General features: G+C 39.4%; 1 protein-coding gene across 1 annotated transcript in view; it reads left to right on the top strand.

The window, feature by feature from the left end:
* IL13RA1 (interleukin 13 receptor subunit alpha 1) overlaps nucleotides 1–3676 on the top strand; it is a 77715-nt gene extending 74039 nt beyond the window's left edge. Inside the window, exon 11 of the mRNA XM_070365545.1 lies at nucleotides 1207–3676. Coding sequence (XP_070221646.1) covers nucleotides 1207–1299 — 93 coding nt within the window. The 3' untranslated portion in view covers nucleotides 1300–3676. The remainder of the gene's footprint in view (nucleotides 1–1206) is intronic.
* The last annotated feature ends 12295 nt before the right edge of the window (nucleotides 3677–15971 follow it).

Genomic DNA, 15971 nt, shown 5'->3' with positions numbered 1-15971 from the left:
GACATATTTTCATTTCTCTTCGGTCAGTACCTGGGAGCGAGATTTCTGGGTCATTCAGTAAGTGTATATTTTGTTCTATAAGAAACTGTCAGACTGTTTTCCATAGTGATTGTGCTATTTTACATTGCCACCAGCAATATATAAGAAGTCCAGGTACTCTGCATCCTTATCAGCACTCGGAATTGTCAGTATTTTTTTATTGTAGCCTTTCTACTAGGAGTATCACGGTTAAATATTTAGGATAATTTGGATATTTTAAACAGTGTTTCCCAACTCATCCCTCTATATGTGCTTTAAGACTGGATGCTCCTGACTTGCTGGGTCCATCTCTAGTTGCACAACATGAGGCAGCTAAATCATCATTGTCATTTGTTTTTGGTTTTTTTTCTTTCCATTTACTTCTCTAGTCTTACAGAACCAGAAAACAGCAGAGCAGAAAGGAGCTTAGAAATAATCTAATGCAGGGATTGACAAACTTTTTCTGTAAAGAAGAAGATAGTAAATATTTTTGGTTTCACAAGCCACTGGGTCTATTACAGCAACTCAGCTCTGCTGTTGTAGCGTGAAAACAGCCATAGGTGATACAGAAACAAATGGACGTGACATTTCATCCTTTCCTCTGACTTGGAAGGAAGGAAGGCAAGGACTAGGATATTGGCTTTCACCATAAGAGACACACTTAACTTGAGTTCAAGATGTGCTTACTTTGTATGCACAATTCCCTTTTCTTGCATGAAGTTGTTAATGCAAGGTCTTTCAAAACTTTTAACTGCACTGTCTTCTAGGATATTTTGTACATTGCCGTAAACCTTGATGCCTTCCTGAGCCTCTGACAGCTCTGGAGCAATGGTCAAATTTGAGCAGTAAAAAAATAGAGATAGAAACAGTTGAAGTAAGAAAAACATGTCACTCTTTCATTCTTCTACAAAAGACTTTGTTTCCAGTTTTGGAGCTGTATGTCCACAGAAGTTTACCTTTTGAGATAGCTATTAACAATCCCATGCTTTTCTTCTTGATAAATTCATTTAATTGTCCAAACAGATGAAGATTCTTGGGTCAAAACAAACAAACAAAAACCCCAAAACAAAAAGGAAAACATACACTCGGGGTTCCATGAACACAAACCTAAAAATAAGCAGTTACTGCAGGTACTCAGGAAAAGAACACGGTTTAAAAAGTCATCTTGTGCTTTTTTCTCCCTTCCAGCACTGGAAGAAGTATGACATCTACGAGAAGCAAACCAAAGAAGACACTGACTCTGTAGTGCTGATAGAAAGCCTCAAGAGAGCCTCTCAGTGACGGAGATAATTTATTTTAACCTTCAATGTGACCTTGTGAAGATTCATTCCCTTCTCCATTTATTATCTGGGACCTTGTTAAAGGGAAACTGAAACTACTGGACCATTTCAAAACAGGCAGCTCATAAGAGCCACAGGTTTTTCTGTTGAGTCGTGCACCGAAAAACTAAAAATAATAGGCCCTTTGGAGAAAAGAACAGACTCATTCTTGTTGAATTTTAAAGGCAGACATCTTTTGCGAAGGCTTCACACTAGGGGGCAAAAGCTAGAAAGTGATGATGGCAGTCGAGTTAATCTTATCAAGAATTGTGACAACTTCCTGAGGGATCTATGCCTGCTTTGAATTCTTTTTCTCAGATAATACCAACACATATTATTTGTAGGAGAACTCATTTTGGGTGCAAATGCTGAAGTCAAACTTGAGTTATAGAGAACATCTAACAAAACAGAATTGATAGAATCTGTTATCTATTGTTTGGGATCCCACTGAGTTGGGGCTACGGCTATTAAAACTCTTTAATAGTATGGAACCTTCATCCCCTCCAGCAGCATTTTTCTCTGCTTTGAAAGGCCCAGGCATCCGTGTCAGCCAGCTGTGACTACAGAAAAAGCAGAGGCAGCTTCTTTACTGAGAACTTTTGAAGCCATTGCAGGCTTTTAATGGCAGTGGAGGCAGAACAACTTATTGACTATTAGAGTTTGAAGGACACAGTTTCTAATGATGAATTTCTTCTTCACCACTGCTATTCAGATCAAGTATTTAGCACACGTCCGGATTGTATTGGGCCTCCAGCTGTGAAGCGCTGACTCCCTCAAAGAATTCACAGTCTAGTTGGGGCTCGATCAGTTTTTTCTCCCCACTAGTCATTTTCCAGACGTTTCAGCTCCCCACTCCCCACCCCGATTTCCCCTTTTGCATTCTCCCTCTGTGTATTCTTTCACCTCTCATTAGCAATTAGAATATAAATCTGCTCACAGCACCTAGAGGAGCACGGAGTAATTTGCATCTCAGGACAAGTGTGAGTAGATTGAGAAACAATGACTAATTCTCGCATATTTTTTAACTTCTATGTGAGTCTGCATTTATTTGAAGGTTTTCAGCATTTACTGTTTATGCATTTTCTACACAGAAAAGAAGTATTCTCTTCACTTAGAACTTTGATATTTGCTTGAGAAAAAAAGAATAGTTATATCTTTCTCTTTTCCCTTACTCCCCCAAATGGTTATTAGCAGGCTTCATTTCTAATACTGATAGCCAGCCATCCCAGGCTCCAACGTTAGTCCTTTGTGGGGTTTTTTTGTTTGTTTGTTTGTTTTTTGCCTATGTTAGGGCTCCATCCTCACCCATCCCCACAACATATTCATATGTGTGTATATATATATATTCCCTCTATTTCTACTTCCTCTATATTCAGAGTATGGAAATGAGAAGTCCCCCTCCTCACATAGACTCAGATTACTGGTAGGAATTTGAGAACTCTATGTCACAAGTTCTCCAAACATTCATTCATTCATATTAATAAGATAGTGCTAGTTCCAGTTCCTGCTCTTAGGGGGAAGGGAGATAAGACATCCCTACTCTTTACAGGTTTGGGCAAAAGTGGCAATGTCTTTGCACCACAGTGGAGGAGAAAATTAGGGATCATGGCAATGGCAGATGTCAAGATGTTTCCTCCCTGCACTTCTATATTTGAGGTCAGGTTGAGGCTGGAAGACAGGCATGGATGTTCCATTCTGCCCTACTGTTCTCTAGAAAGAATATTTGGTTTTCCTGTGTAGGGAAGAGATTATTATTTCCTAGCCAGATCTTATACTTCCAGAAAACACAACACCTAAATGCCTCACCCAAAGCCATTTTTCCTGTCGTCCTACTTAGATGGCAGTGGTGGGGGATGCTCTAATATTCTGATGATCTAAGGAACTACTGATGCCAGACAGTCCTGCAGCCTGGGAGTGGGAAAATTGTGTTTTGTTTCCATCTTGCTCTTTTAGTAGCAAAATAGTTGGGGGAAAAAATGGGGTGGTGAATTATGAAAGTGCCTATGGCTGTTTTATAATTCCTGAAAAGTGATCCCCAGGTCTTGAGAGCAATTGGATACTTTAATACATCAGCTTAATTCCCACTACCTATAGGAAACTAGTAGATTTATGTACTATTTGATGTCTAACCTATATTTTTTTTTTCTCCACATAGCTAAGTAAACCCACTGTAAAAATGGTCATTCTTATTCTTTCATTCAGATAAGTCTTTTCCTCATCTGGCACAGAAGGGATACATGAAACTATGTTAACATTTTTGGTAATGCCTTCAACTGGGGATCATTTTAACTTCTTGCAGAAAAGCTTGAGTAAAATAAATATTGTTTTTTTGTATGTCACCCAAATGTTTTCCTTTTGTCTTATTTCGAAGAAAGTGTTATGAGGAGTAGGTGGCAGAAAAAAAAAATGGAGTTAAAAGAATGTAAGTTGGGAAAAAATTCCAAGACTGCTAATTTATCTTACAACCATTTATCATGAGCTTCTCTGCTGTTCTTGGCATGCCTGGGTTTTCTGATAAAGGTGTGCATGTGGTTTAATATTAGCACAGCCTTTGCAAACAGTACCTAAAGGGACATAAGTGTTTGATAAATCATGGTTCTAACAAGGGAAATGGGGAACTGGTCCTTTCTGATTTTAAGCTTCCAGTAGAGAACAGTGTGGGCTTCCCTGCTAGCTCAGCTAGTAAAGAATCTGCCTGCAATGCAGGAGACCCTGGTTTGATTCCTGTGTCAGGAAGTTCCCTTGGAGAATGGATAGGCTACCCATTCCAGTATTCTCAGGCCTCCCTGGTGGCTCAAACGTTAAAGAATCTGCCTGCAATGTGGGAGACCTGGGTTCGATTCCTGGGTTGGGAAGATACCCTGGAGGAGGGCATGGCAACCCACTCTAGTATTCTTGCCTGGAGAATCCCCATGGACAGAGGAGCCTGGCAGGTTACAGTCCATAGGGTCACAAAGCATCAGACACAACTAAGTAAGCACAGCACAGAGTGCAGTGTACCTAGGAAGCTGTCATGGTATATACATGATGAGGGAGCTCTAGTTATGAATGAATCACATAAGCAAGTTAGATTTGAGACTAAGAAATTCCATTTACAAAAGTTTCCCTTTTAAGAAGTAGTAATATATATCCGTGTTTTCTTTAACTACAGCAAAATGGTTTGAATGTCATGGAGAGTTTCTCATTTGTATTATGTTCTAGGAGTGGGTCTTTAATCTGACATTTGTCACTTACCCTGCAACTTTCCAGGATCCAAGCCCTAGGGTATGGATAGGAGGTGCTGGTCTGGGTCAGGTTACTTTTGTAATTATTTAAAATGATGCAGGAAGATTCTGGAAATCTGTCTCCAGGTAAGTATAGTTTTGATTAAGAAACTGCCTTTTGATTCTCTATACATCAACACTATTAGGACAGAAAACATTTAACTGGGGGCCCTTGAGATTATATATCTGTATGAGATCTATAGAAAACAAATTCCTGTAGCTACAAATGTGTTCACCTCATCTCAGGGCAGAGGAGCCAGAACGATCTAAGCCCATTTGCTTTCCAGGATAATTTACCATTTTGTCATTTCCATGCAGTCCTACTCTTTTACAAGCACAACTTTGTGCTCACGTGAGTAGTGTTTCATGCTACTAGAATATTAATAGTTTTAGAAGAAAGTAATAGTTTTAGAAGAAAGTAATACTTTGGCCACCTGATGCGAAGAGCCAGCTCATAGGAAAAGACCCTGATGCTGGGAAAGATTGAAGGCAAAAGGAGAAAGGGGTGGCAGAGGGTGAGATGGTTAGATACCAACAACAACTCAAGGAACACAAATTTGAGCAAACTCCAGGAGACAGTGAAGAACAGGGGAGCCTGGTATGCTGCAGTCCATGGGGTCACAAGAGTTCGATTTGACTTAGCGACTGAACAACAACAGAACACTTATTTCAGAGACTCTATTTTCTTGTAAATCCTAATGATTAGATCAAGCAATAACAGGTTTTGTAAATACTGTAGCAAAATCTTGGCATGCTTCTACTTCAAGTGAGGGAGGAGTTTTGCTGACACTTGGATGTACTTTTGTATCAATCCCCAACATGATTTCTTCCTGAAGGTTCTTTGGCCTTAGCTGTCTTTTCTAGGTCACACTTGGTTTGCCATTAGCAACAGGAAAATATTTCACTGCTAGTTTTCAACATTTATTAGGTAGACCATTATATAAAAAGAGAAAATTAATAATTACCCAGTAGCTACTGTCTGCCAAGTTACATGTGTTATTTCACTAAATCCCCATATGAGTCCTATGAGATAAATTGTGCTATTATCTTCATGTTACAGATGAAGAAAGCAAGGCATAATGTGATTCAGTTGGGAGTGCAAGATCACATAGCTCATGACTGGGACAGAATTGGAAAACAAGTCAGCCTGACTTTAGAGCCTGTATAATACTGCCAGTGATGTACTTATTTGTCCTAGGAGACTAAAGAAGAAATATCTTATTTCAAATTATTACCAGATTTCTTATCAACTGGAAGACTAAGAATTTAAAGCATTTCGTTGCAAAGTGAAGTGAAAGTGAAGTTGCTCAGTCGTGTCCGACTCTTTGCAATCCGTGGACTGTAGCCCACCAAGCTCCTCCGTCCATAGGATTCTCCAGGCAAGAATACTGGAGTGGGTTGCCATTTCCTTCTCCAGGTTCTTTTCATTGCAAAGTGAGCTTTTATACACTGTCTTAAGATTCATTTGTGCATTCATTCCTCTATGAGCCAGGCAGTGTGCTAGGCGCTAGGAATTTAGAAGTGGGTAAGGTGTGTTTTGGTATCAAGTGGTTAGTGGGCTTTTCTGGTGGCTCAGATGGTAAAGAATCTGCCCACAATTTGGGAGACCCGGGTTCAGTCCCTGGGTTGGGAAGATCCCCTGGAGAAGGGAATGGCTACCTACTCTAGTATTCTTGCCTCGAGAATTCCATGGACAGAGGATGGAACACAGTCCACAGGGTGGCAAAGAGTCAGACGTGCCTGAGCAACTAACACTTTCACTTTCAGGTGGTTAGTCAGGGAGAGGCTACTTTGTACAGGGAAAGAGACCTGGATTAGAATTTAGAAGTTTCAAATGACTTTGACAGGTATCTCTTCCTATCTGCATCTACTTCCCCATCTAGAAAGTGAGATGTTAGACAGTGATTTATCATCCCATCCAAGGCTCATAACAATGGCCATAAGCTGTAGAGCTCATTTAGAAGTGAGGATCTTTGCTGTGTGCACTAGCAATGGCATGGGCAGCTTCCTTTCTCTCTCTCAGCCTCAGTATTCTCATCTGTAAAATGAGGAGGTTGGACTAGATTGGCTCTGTTCTGATATCCTGCAAAAATTAAGATGATGACTTTTGTTTTACATATCAAGAGAATATGTTTATGGTTACCGCCTATTCTTGCTACAGTAGATAGCTAGCTATCAGCAGTATCTGCCAAAAATAACCAAAGTTGGTCCTTTAATGCAACAGTAAGAACAAAGGAATTGATACATTGGAAGAATCCTGTGATTCATCCAAATCAGAATTTTCCCAAGGGCCCAGCCATGGTTGTACCTAACAAGTATTTCTTAACATGCTTTGCAGTCTTAGGTCATTTTGCCTAGAAGTGCCAAAATGGACTTTGTATAATATAGATTGCTTGTACATCTGCTACTATATCTGATGCATTCTCTAAAATAGTCCCTTTGAATTCAATACTTGGAAGTTGGGTCATTGCAATTAACTTTTGGGATTTCATTTGATCAACGTAAAACATGTACCTAATTTTAAAAGTCTTTGTGGACAAAGATCCGTATAGCCAAAGCTATGGTTTTTCCAGTAGTCGTGTATGAATGAATGTGAGAGTTGGACCATAAAGAAGGCTGAGCACCAAAGAACTGATGCTTTCAAACTGTGGTGCTGGAGAAGACTCTTGAGAGTCCCTTGAACAGCAAGGAGATCAAACTAGTCAATCCTAAAGGAAATCAGTCCTGAATATTCATTGGAAGGACTGATGCTGAAGCTGAAGCTCCAATACTTTGGCCACCTGATGTGAAGAACTGACTCACTGGAAAAGACCCTGACGCTGGGAAAGATTGAAGGCAGGAGGAGAAGGGGACAACAGAGGATGGGATGGCTAAATGGCATCACTGACTGAATGACATCACTGACATGAGTTTGAGCAAGCTCCAGAAGATAATGAAAAACAGGGAAGCCTGGTGTGCTGCAGCCCATGGGGTCGCAAAGAATCAGAAACAACTGAACAACAACAATTTTAAAAATCAAAGAATACCACGGGGCTTTAAAAAAAAAAAAAACAAAAACAGTTCCCCTGCTCTGCCACTCTTATGCTGATTCCTCCTCCCAGGGGAGAGGCTCACACCCTAATCCTTGGAACCCATGACAATGTTACTTTACATGGCAAAGTTCAGTCACTCAGTCGTGTCTGATTCTTTGTGACCCCATGGATTGCAGCACACCAGGCTTCCCTGTCCATCACCAACTCGCAGAGCTTGCTCAAACTCATGTCCATCGAGTCGGTGACATCACCCAACCATCTTATCCTCTGTCGTCCCCTTCTCCTCCTTCCTTCAGTCTTTCCCAGCATCAGGGTCTTTTCCAATGAGTCAGTTCTAAGGACTCAGCAAATGTGGTTAACATAACAGAATTTTAAGTGGGGAGATTATCTTGTATTATGAGAGTGGGTCAGATGTGGTCATTTGAGCCCCTAGAAGCAAAGAAATTTCTCTGGTTGAAAACATAAGAGGAGGAGAGATTCAAAACACAGAAAGGACCCAAAATGTTGCTGGCTTAAGGATGGAAGAAGCCATGGACAAAGTGTTGGAACCGCATCCTGCCAGCAACCTGAATGAGCCTGAAAACAGACTCTCCCCCAGTTCCTCCAGAGAGGAGCACAGGTTGGCAAGCCTGGTGTGATTTCAACCTTGTGAGACCCTGAGCAGAGAATTCAGTCATGCTGGGCTGCCCTTCTGACCTGCAGAAATGTAAGCTAATAAATTTGTGTTATTTAAAACTGCTTTTAACATCTGTAGCTGTTTCTTTTGGCATATAACTCTTTACTTTGGAATAATACCCTAATACTTAATGCTATTTCTTTATTTTTACTTAGGCTTAGAGATTATCTATTTCTAAATTTCTACTATAGAAGCTGAGGAACTAGCTTTACATACACACCACATGCACCCATAATTCCCTGCCACAAATGCAACAAATTTGAGCTTAAATATTCAGTATTTACATTATATCATATAATTATTGGTCTACAGTTGATCCATGTAAAATGCCATTAACTGTAGTGCATTTATTTTGTGATTCCCAAATCGTCTCTTTTGCTTTGATTTGTTTTTTTTTCTTCCAGTTTTATTGAGATATAATTGTCATACAGCAGTTCGTAAGTGGACAGCAAGGAGATCAAACCAGTCAATCCTAAAGGATATCAGTCCTGAATATTCATTGGAAGGACTGATGCTGAAGCTGAAGCTCCAATACTTTGGCCACCTGATACAAAAAACGGACTCATTGGAAAAGACCCTGATAACTGCACAAGATTGAAGGCAGGAGGAAAAGGGGACGACGGAGAACGAGATGGTTGGATGGCACCACTGTCTCAATGGACATGAGTTTGAGCAAGCTCCAGGAGATGGTGATTGACAGGGAAGCCTGTTATGCTGCAGTCCATGGAGTCACAAAGAGTCGGACATGACTGAGTGACTGAACTGACTGACTGACTTCATAAATTTAAGGTGTACAACATAATGATTTGATTTGCATATATCATGAAATAACTTCCACAATAAGTTTAGCAAACATCCATCATCTCACATAGATACAAAATTAAAGAAATAGGAAAAAACAATTTTTTTCTTGGGGTAAGAACTCTTAGGCTCTATTCTCTTAACTTTCACATATAACATACAGCCATGTTAATTACATCAATATTTATCATGTTGTACATTATATCCCCAGTACTTGTTTTATCTTATAACTGCAAGTTTGTACCTTTTGACTGTGTTCATCCAATTCCCCTGCCCCCTGCCTCTGGTAACCACAAATCTGATCTCTTTTTCTATGACTTTATTTGTTTGGTTTTGAAGTGTAATTGACCTATGTTGGTTCCTGTTACACAACATAGTGATTCGATGTTTCTATATATTGCAAACTGATCACTACAGTAAGTCTAGTTACAACATGTCACCATACAAAGATATCACATAGTTAGTGACTATATTCCCCACACTGTACATTTGGTTTGATTTGTTTTTCTATAAACCTACCATGTTGGCAATTTGATCTCTGGTTCCTCTGCCTTTTCGAGTCCAGGCTCAAACTTTCTATCAAAACCATTAAACTCCACTCAGTATGGTCAAGTATATTAGGTAATCTATGAGATTCTATTTTTCTTAGAGACAACCCTGCCCTCCTTCTCCATTCTGGAATGGTTGCCCTCTTTGTCTACTACCCAGCTGTCATCCCAGGAATTCCCTTTGTTTCTCTTCTGTGTTAAATTCCATTTCCTAGATCTTAGGTTGTCCTCTTGATTGCTTTATGATCTAGTTCTGCTGGACCATACCCTGCACTAACTTCTTAGGAAGATTACATGGGAGGTAATTTGAAGAAAACCTTTCTGTGTCTGAATATATCTTCATACATCATTCAGAGTTTCACCAGCTGAAGAATTCTTAATTAGAAACAATTTCCTGTAAGAATTTTGAAAACTTTATCCCAATGTTCTTGGTTCTAGTGTTGCTTTTGAAAAGTCTGATGTTCTATTGATTTCTTTTTTTTTTTTTAAGATTTCTTATTTTTTTGTATATAACTTTTTTTCTACAAACTTTAAATGTTCTCTTTTGATCTTTAGTGTTTTAACATTAAACAGTAATATACCTTCTTATCCATTGTCTTCCATTTACTGGGCTGGGCTTTTGTGAGCCCTTTCAATCAAAAAACTTATCTTTCATTTTTGAGACATTGTATTATTTCTCACATATCTTTTTTGTTTTCTCTATTTCTAGAACTCCTAAAAATTGGATATTGTATGTCTTAGACTGATTCTCTCATTTTCACATCTTTCATGCTCCAGTTAATCATCTTTTGGTTCCACTTTTGGGAGGTTTCCTCAACTTGATCTGTCTGAGCTTCAGTTCTCATCTGTAAAATGGTGATAAAAGGACCTACCTCATCAGGTTATTTTGAGATATTGATGAAATAAACCATGTAAAGTGAACTTCAATAAATGATGGCTATAATTGCATATACTGTTTTTCTAGCATCAATTCCTTTTTCCTTCTTATGTGAAAATGACAATCCTAGTGGCAGCAATATATCTTGCTTTTACAATATCTTATTATACTATTAACCTTCATTGTACTGAATTTGTAATAGCATGACATTTTCTAATTGTAATGTTTTAGAAAAATATGGTATAAATCCAGTTAGCAATATTAAAATCTTAGAATGCTAGAACTCAAAGCTTAACTCTTGTTTACATTTCTAAAAATGCTTAAGATTAAAAGTAGGGTTCCCCCCCCCTTTTTTTTTTCTACTTTTCAAGCTGCTGGGGAAAAAAAAAAAACACTCCACAGATTCACTTTCTCCCCTCACCCCTGGGGTAGATTAAAAACTGGAAAAATAATGCTATATAGCTACTCCTTGACAGTAAAATAGGTAGTTTGGTGCCCAACTCACCATTTTCTCACTATGGGAGTGCAGTGTAAACCTTGAACCTGGATTAGCTATGACCTTCACAGCCAAGAGCCAGTCTGTCTGCACATAGGGATCCCATGGAGACCAGAACTAGAATTATAGAGAAGGCCTATAAGTCAGGGACGATCTAACTTTGTTTTCTCTATTTATTTATTCATTTTTTCCAACCAGGAATGGTGTTAAAACTGTGTGACATGGGCACCAACCAATCATATCTGATGCCAGCTGTAATTTCTTGGTAGAGTTATACTGTGTGTGTTAGTCGCTCAGTTATATCTGTCTCTTTGTGACCCCATGGACTGTAGCCCTCCAGGCTCCTCTGTCCATGGAATTTTCCAAGCAAGAATTCTGAAGTGGATTGCCATTCCCTTCTCCAGAGGATCTTATGGACCCAGGGATCGAACCTGAGTCTCCTGAACTGTAGGCAGATTCTGTTTTTTTAACTTAAAAAAAATTATTTTTTTAAATTAAAAGATAATTGCTCTACAGAATTTTGTTGTTTTCTGTCAAACCTCAACATGAATAGCATGCAGATTCTTTACCGTTTGAGCCATAGGGAAGAGTTATACTAGAATGTACATTTATTGAGTGCCTACCATGTCTGCCTGCAATGCAGGAGACCTGGGTTTGATCCCTGGGTCGGGAAGATCCCCTGGAGAGGGAAATGGCAACCCACTCCAGTATTCTTGCCCAGAGAATCCCATGGACGGAAGAGCCTGGTGGGTTACAGTCCACGGGGTAGCAGAGTCGGACATGACTGAGCGACTTCACTTTCACTTTCACCATGTCCCCATCCTGTACAATGCTAGGCAACTCACTTCCTTCCTCTTAGTTTCTATTTTCTCTCCTGGGAAAAGGAGTAAGTGATCTACAGGAGCCCCTTCAGGTCTGCCATCCACCATCATTAAAATGGTAACTTTTGATTGTTTTTAGACCAAAAATGAAAGCAGATATAGAAAAATAGCAGCTAACCCAAGACTTGTAGATTTCAAAATGTAGACAAAAACAGAAGATGATTCTATAATTTACTGTTTGACTTGAGAATTGGACCAGGAGTGAATTCTAAATGCCTTATCTCCATGATGTTTCCAAAGGCACTAGAGGGGAGACAAAGCCAGCTTGACCCAAAAGGTGAGTTTGTTTTACAGCTTTTACGTTCCAGCTGCATCTCACTAGCCCTCGCCAACATGCATACACAGGATCCCTTCCTTCTTTTGAGTCTACTACTTTCTCGCAGCATTCTCTCTCCAGCTACTACCACTCCCAAATGCTCTCTCTCTGTGGCTGGCAGTCACTTGTCCACTCTGGCAAGAATCTATGTTCCAAGCCTTTCCCAACTTCCTCTCTTTTCAGATTTACCTGCCTCATTTCATCTTCCTTTTGGCCTCCACCTCCTTTAAGAAATTTGATCAGTTCATCTTTGCTAAAGTCGAGGATGGCCAAGATATTTGTGGATAATTATTCCTGGATAAGATTCATATATTTTGGAAAATCATTTATTATGGAAAAGTTCCAGCATAGAAGTAGAGAGATTTTTACAATGAATGACCAACATGTACTCATCATCTGGCTTCAACAACATGGAAAATCTGGTTTCAGCTAAACCTCCACCCATTATTTACTCCACACACAATAAATTATTTTAAAGTAAGTCCCAGGGACTTCCCTGTGGGTCCAGTGGTTAAAACTTCACTTTCCAATGCAGGGAGTGCAGGTTCAAATCCCTGGTCAGGGAGCTAAGATTCCACATGCCTTGTGGCCAAATAATAATAATAATAAAGCAGAAGCAATATTGTAACAAATAAAAGCTTTGAAAATGGTCCATGTCAAGAAAGAAAAAAAGCTAAAAAAAGTAAAACCCAAACACTATCATTTCATCAGCAAACATATCAGGGCATACATCTCTAAAAGCTGAAGACCCTTTTATTTTAAAAGTTACAGCAATACCATTATTGCACTTAAAAATGAATAATAATTACTTAATACTACCAAATATCCAGTCAATGTTCATATTTCCTTAATTGTCTCATAAATCTTTTTTAATTTGTTCAAGTGGGGATCCAAAAAGGCTCATGGTGGATTTTTGAATACTGATGCTCTGTGATACTTAGGGGCAAGGATTTGGAAACAAACAATCGTTGGCCCTTAAACCATACAATGTTGACAGCCAGTAAAGAATATGACCCTGTCACCACAAAGTAGCTTTTTTTCCCTTTCCAGATTGCTGTGACTAAACATTAGTTAAATGTCCAATTGGACGCCAGAAATTCTTTATAAGAACAGTAAGACATCTGTGAAATAAGTGAAAACTCAAGTTTGGCCTTGAAATCGCAAAGTTCTTACACAACATTGTTTTATTGGGGGAAAAAAAAACCCTGCAAGCTTGCATGCACACACACACACATACACACACTCACCCAAATGCCAACTTTTAATATATTTAGGGAATGGTCTTGCAAATGGCAGTACAAAGCATACATGTGTTGCATCGTTTTTTTCCCTCAGGATAATGACTGATATAAGCATATTGGAAATGTGATACTGAAAGAGCACTTCAGCATGGATTAAGACCAAAATAGTGCAACCCCTTTATGATATTTTTAAATGCACTGAAAATCTGAAAGCAAAGCAGAAAAACAGGTTTATGAGTCTGAATATTAAGCTCAGAAAAGTTATGCATGGTTAAGTACGTGCTCCTTAAACCTGCTGAGTGTACACTTAGTCATGCGGCTTTCATTAAGTTTCTGCCTTGAATACCATTGGGAAATATTGATATACACCATGTCTGTTACTGGCAGGATCAGTTCAGTTCAGTCGCTCAGTCGTGTCCGACTGTTTGTGACCTCATGAATCGCAGCACGTCAGGCCTCCCTGTCCATCACCAACTCCTGGAGTCCACCCAAACCCATGTCCATTGAGTCGGTGATGCCATCCAGCCATCTCATCCTCTGTCGTTCCCCTTCTCCTCCTGCTCATGATCTTTCCCAGCATCAGGGTCTTTTCCAATGAGTCAGTTCTTCACATCAGGTGGCCAAAGTATTGGATTTTCAGCTTCAACATCAGTCCTTCCAATGAACACTCAGGACTGATCTCCTTTAGGATGGACTGGTTGGATCTCCTTGCAGCGCAAGGGACTCTCAAGAGTCTTCTCCAACACCACAGTTCAAAAGCATCAATTCTTCTGTGCTCAGCTTTCTTGATAGTCCAACTCTCACATCCATACATGACCACTGGAAAAACCATAGCCTTGACTAGATGAACCTTTGTTGGCAAAGTAATGTCTCTGCTTTTTAATATGCTGTCTAGATTGGTCATAACTTTATTTTCAAGGAGTAAGCGTCTTTTAATTTCATGGCTGCAATCAACATCCACAGTGATTTTGGAGCCCAGAAAAATAAAGTCTGACACTGTTTCCACTGTTTCCCCATCTATTTCCCATGAAGTGATGGGACCAGATGCCATGATCTTAGTTTTCTGAAAAAAAGTTGAACTTTAAGCCAACTATTTCACTCTCCTCTTTCACTCTCATCAAGAGGCTCTTTAGTTCCTCTTCACTTTCTGCCATAAAGGTGGTGTCATCTGCATATCTGAGGTTATTGATAGTTCTCCCGGCAATCTTGATTCTAGCTTGTGCTTCTTCCAGCCCAGCATTTCTCATGATGTACTCTGCATATAAGTAAAATATATATAAGTTAAATATATATTAATATATATAAATATATATTTATATTAAAATATAAGTTAAATAAGCAGGGTGACAATATACAGCCTTGAAGTACTCCTTTTCCTATTTGGAACCAGTTCCATGTCCAGTTCTAACTGTTGTTTCCTGACCTGCATACAGGTTTCTCAAGAGGCAGGTCAGGTGGTGTGGTATTCCCATCTCTTTCAGAATCTTCCACAGTTTATTGTGATCCACACAGTCAAAGGCTTTGGCATAGTCAATAAAGCAGAAATAGATGTTTTTCTGGAACTCTTTGCTTTTTCCATGATCCAGCAGATGTTGGCAATTTGGTCTCTGGTTCCTCTGCCTTTTCTAAAACCAGCTTGAACATCTGGAATTTCTCAGTTCACGTATTGCTGAAGCCTGGCTTGGAGAATTTTAAGGATCATTTTACTAGTGTGTGAGATGAGTGCAATTGTGCAGTAGTTTGAGCATTTGTTGGCATGGCCTTTCTTTGGGATTGGAATGAAAACTGACCTCTTCCAGTCCTGTGGCCACTGCTGAGTTTTCCAAATTTGCTGGCATGTTGAGTGCAGCACTTTCACAGCATCATCTTTTAGGATTTGAAATAGCTCAACTGGATTTCCATCACCTGCACTAGCTTTGTTCATAGTGATGCTTCCTAAGGCCCACTTGACTTCGGACTCAGGGATGGTGGGTTCTAGGTGAGTGATCACATCATCGTGATTATCTGGGTCGTGAAGATCTTTTTTGTATAGTTCTTCTGTGTATTCTTGCCACCTCTTCTTAATATCTTCTGCTTCTGTTAGGTCCCCACCATTTCTGTCCTTTATCGAGCCCATCTTTGCATGAAATGTTCCCTTGGTATCTCTAATTTTCTTGAAGAGATCTCTAGTCTTTCTCGTTCTATTGTTTTCCTCTATTTCTTTGCATTGATTTCTGAGGAAGGCTTTCTTATCTCTCCTTGCTATTCTTCGGAACTCTGCATTCAAATGGGTATATCTTTCCTTTTCTCCATTGCTTTTCGCTTCCCTTCTTTTCACAGCTACGTGTAAAGCCTCCTCAGACAGCCATTTTGCTTTTTTGCATTTCTTTTTCTTGCGGATGGTCTTGATTACTGTCTCCTGTACAATGTCACAAACCTCTGTCTATAGTTCATCAGGCACTCTATCTATCAGATCTAGTCTCTAAAATCTATTTCTTACTTCCACTGTATAGTCATAAGGGAT

Source organism: Bos mutus, chromosome X, assembly GCF_027580195.1.
Source record: "Bos mutus isolate GX-2022 chromosome X, NWIPB_WYAK_1.1, whole genome shotgun sequence".
NCBI classification, from domain to species: Eukaryota; Metazoa; Chordata; class Mammalia; order Artiodactyla; family Bovidae; genus Bos; species Bos mutus.
The sequence above is the reverse complement of the archived record's forward strand: the minus strand, read 5'-3'. Positions and strand labels throughout refer to the sequence as shown.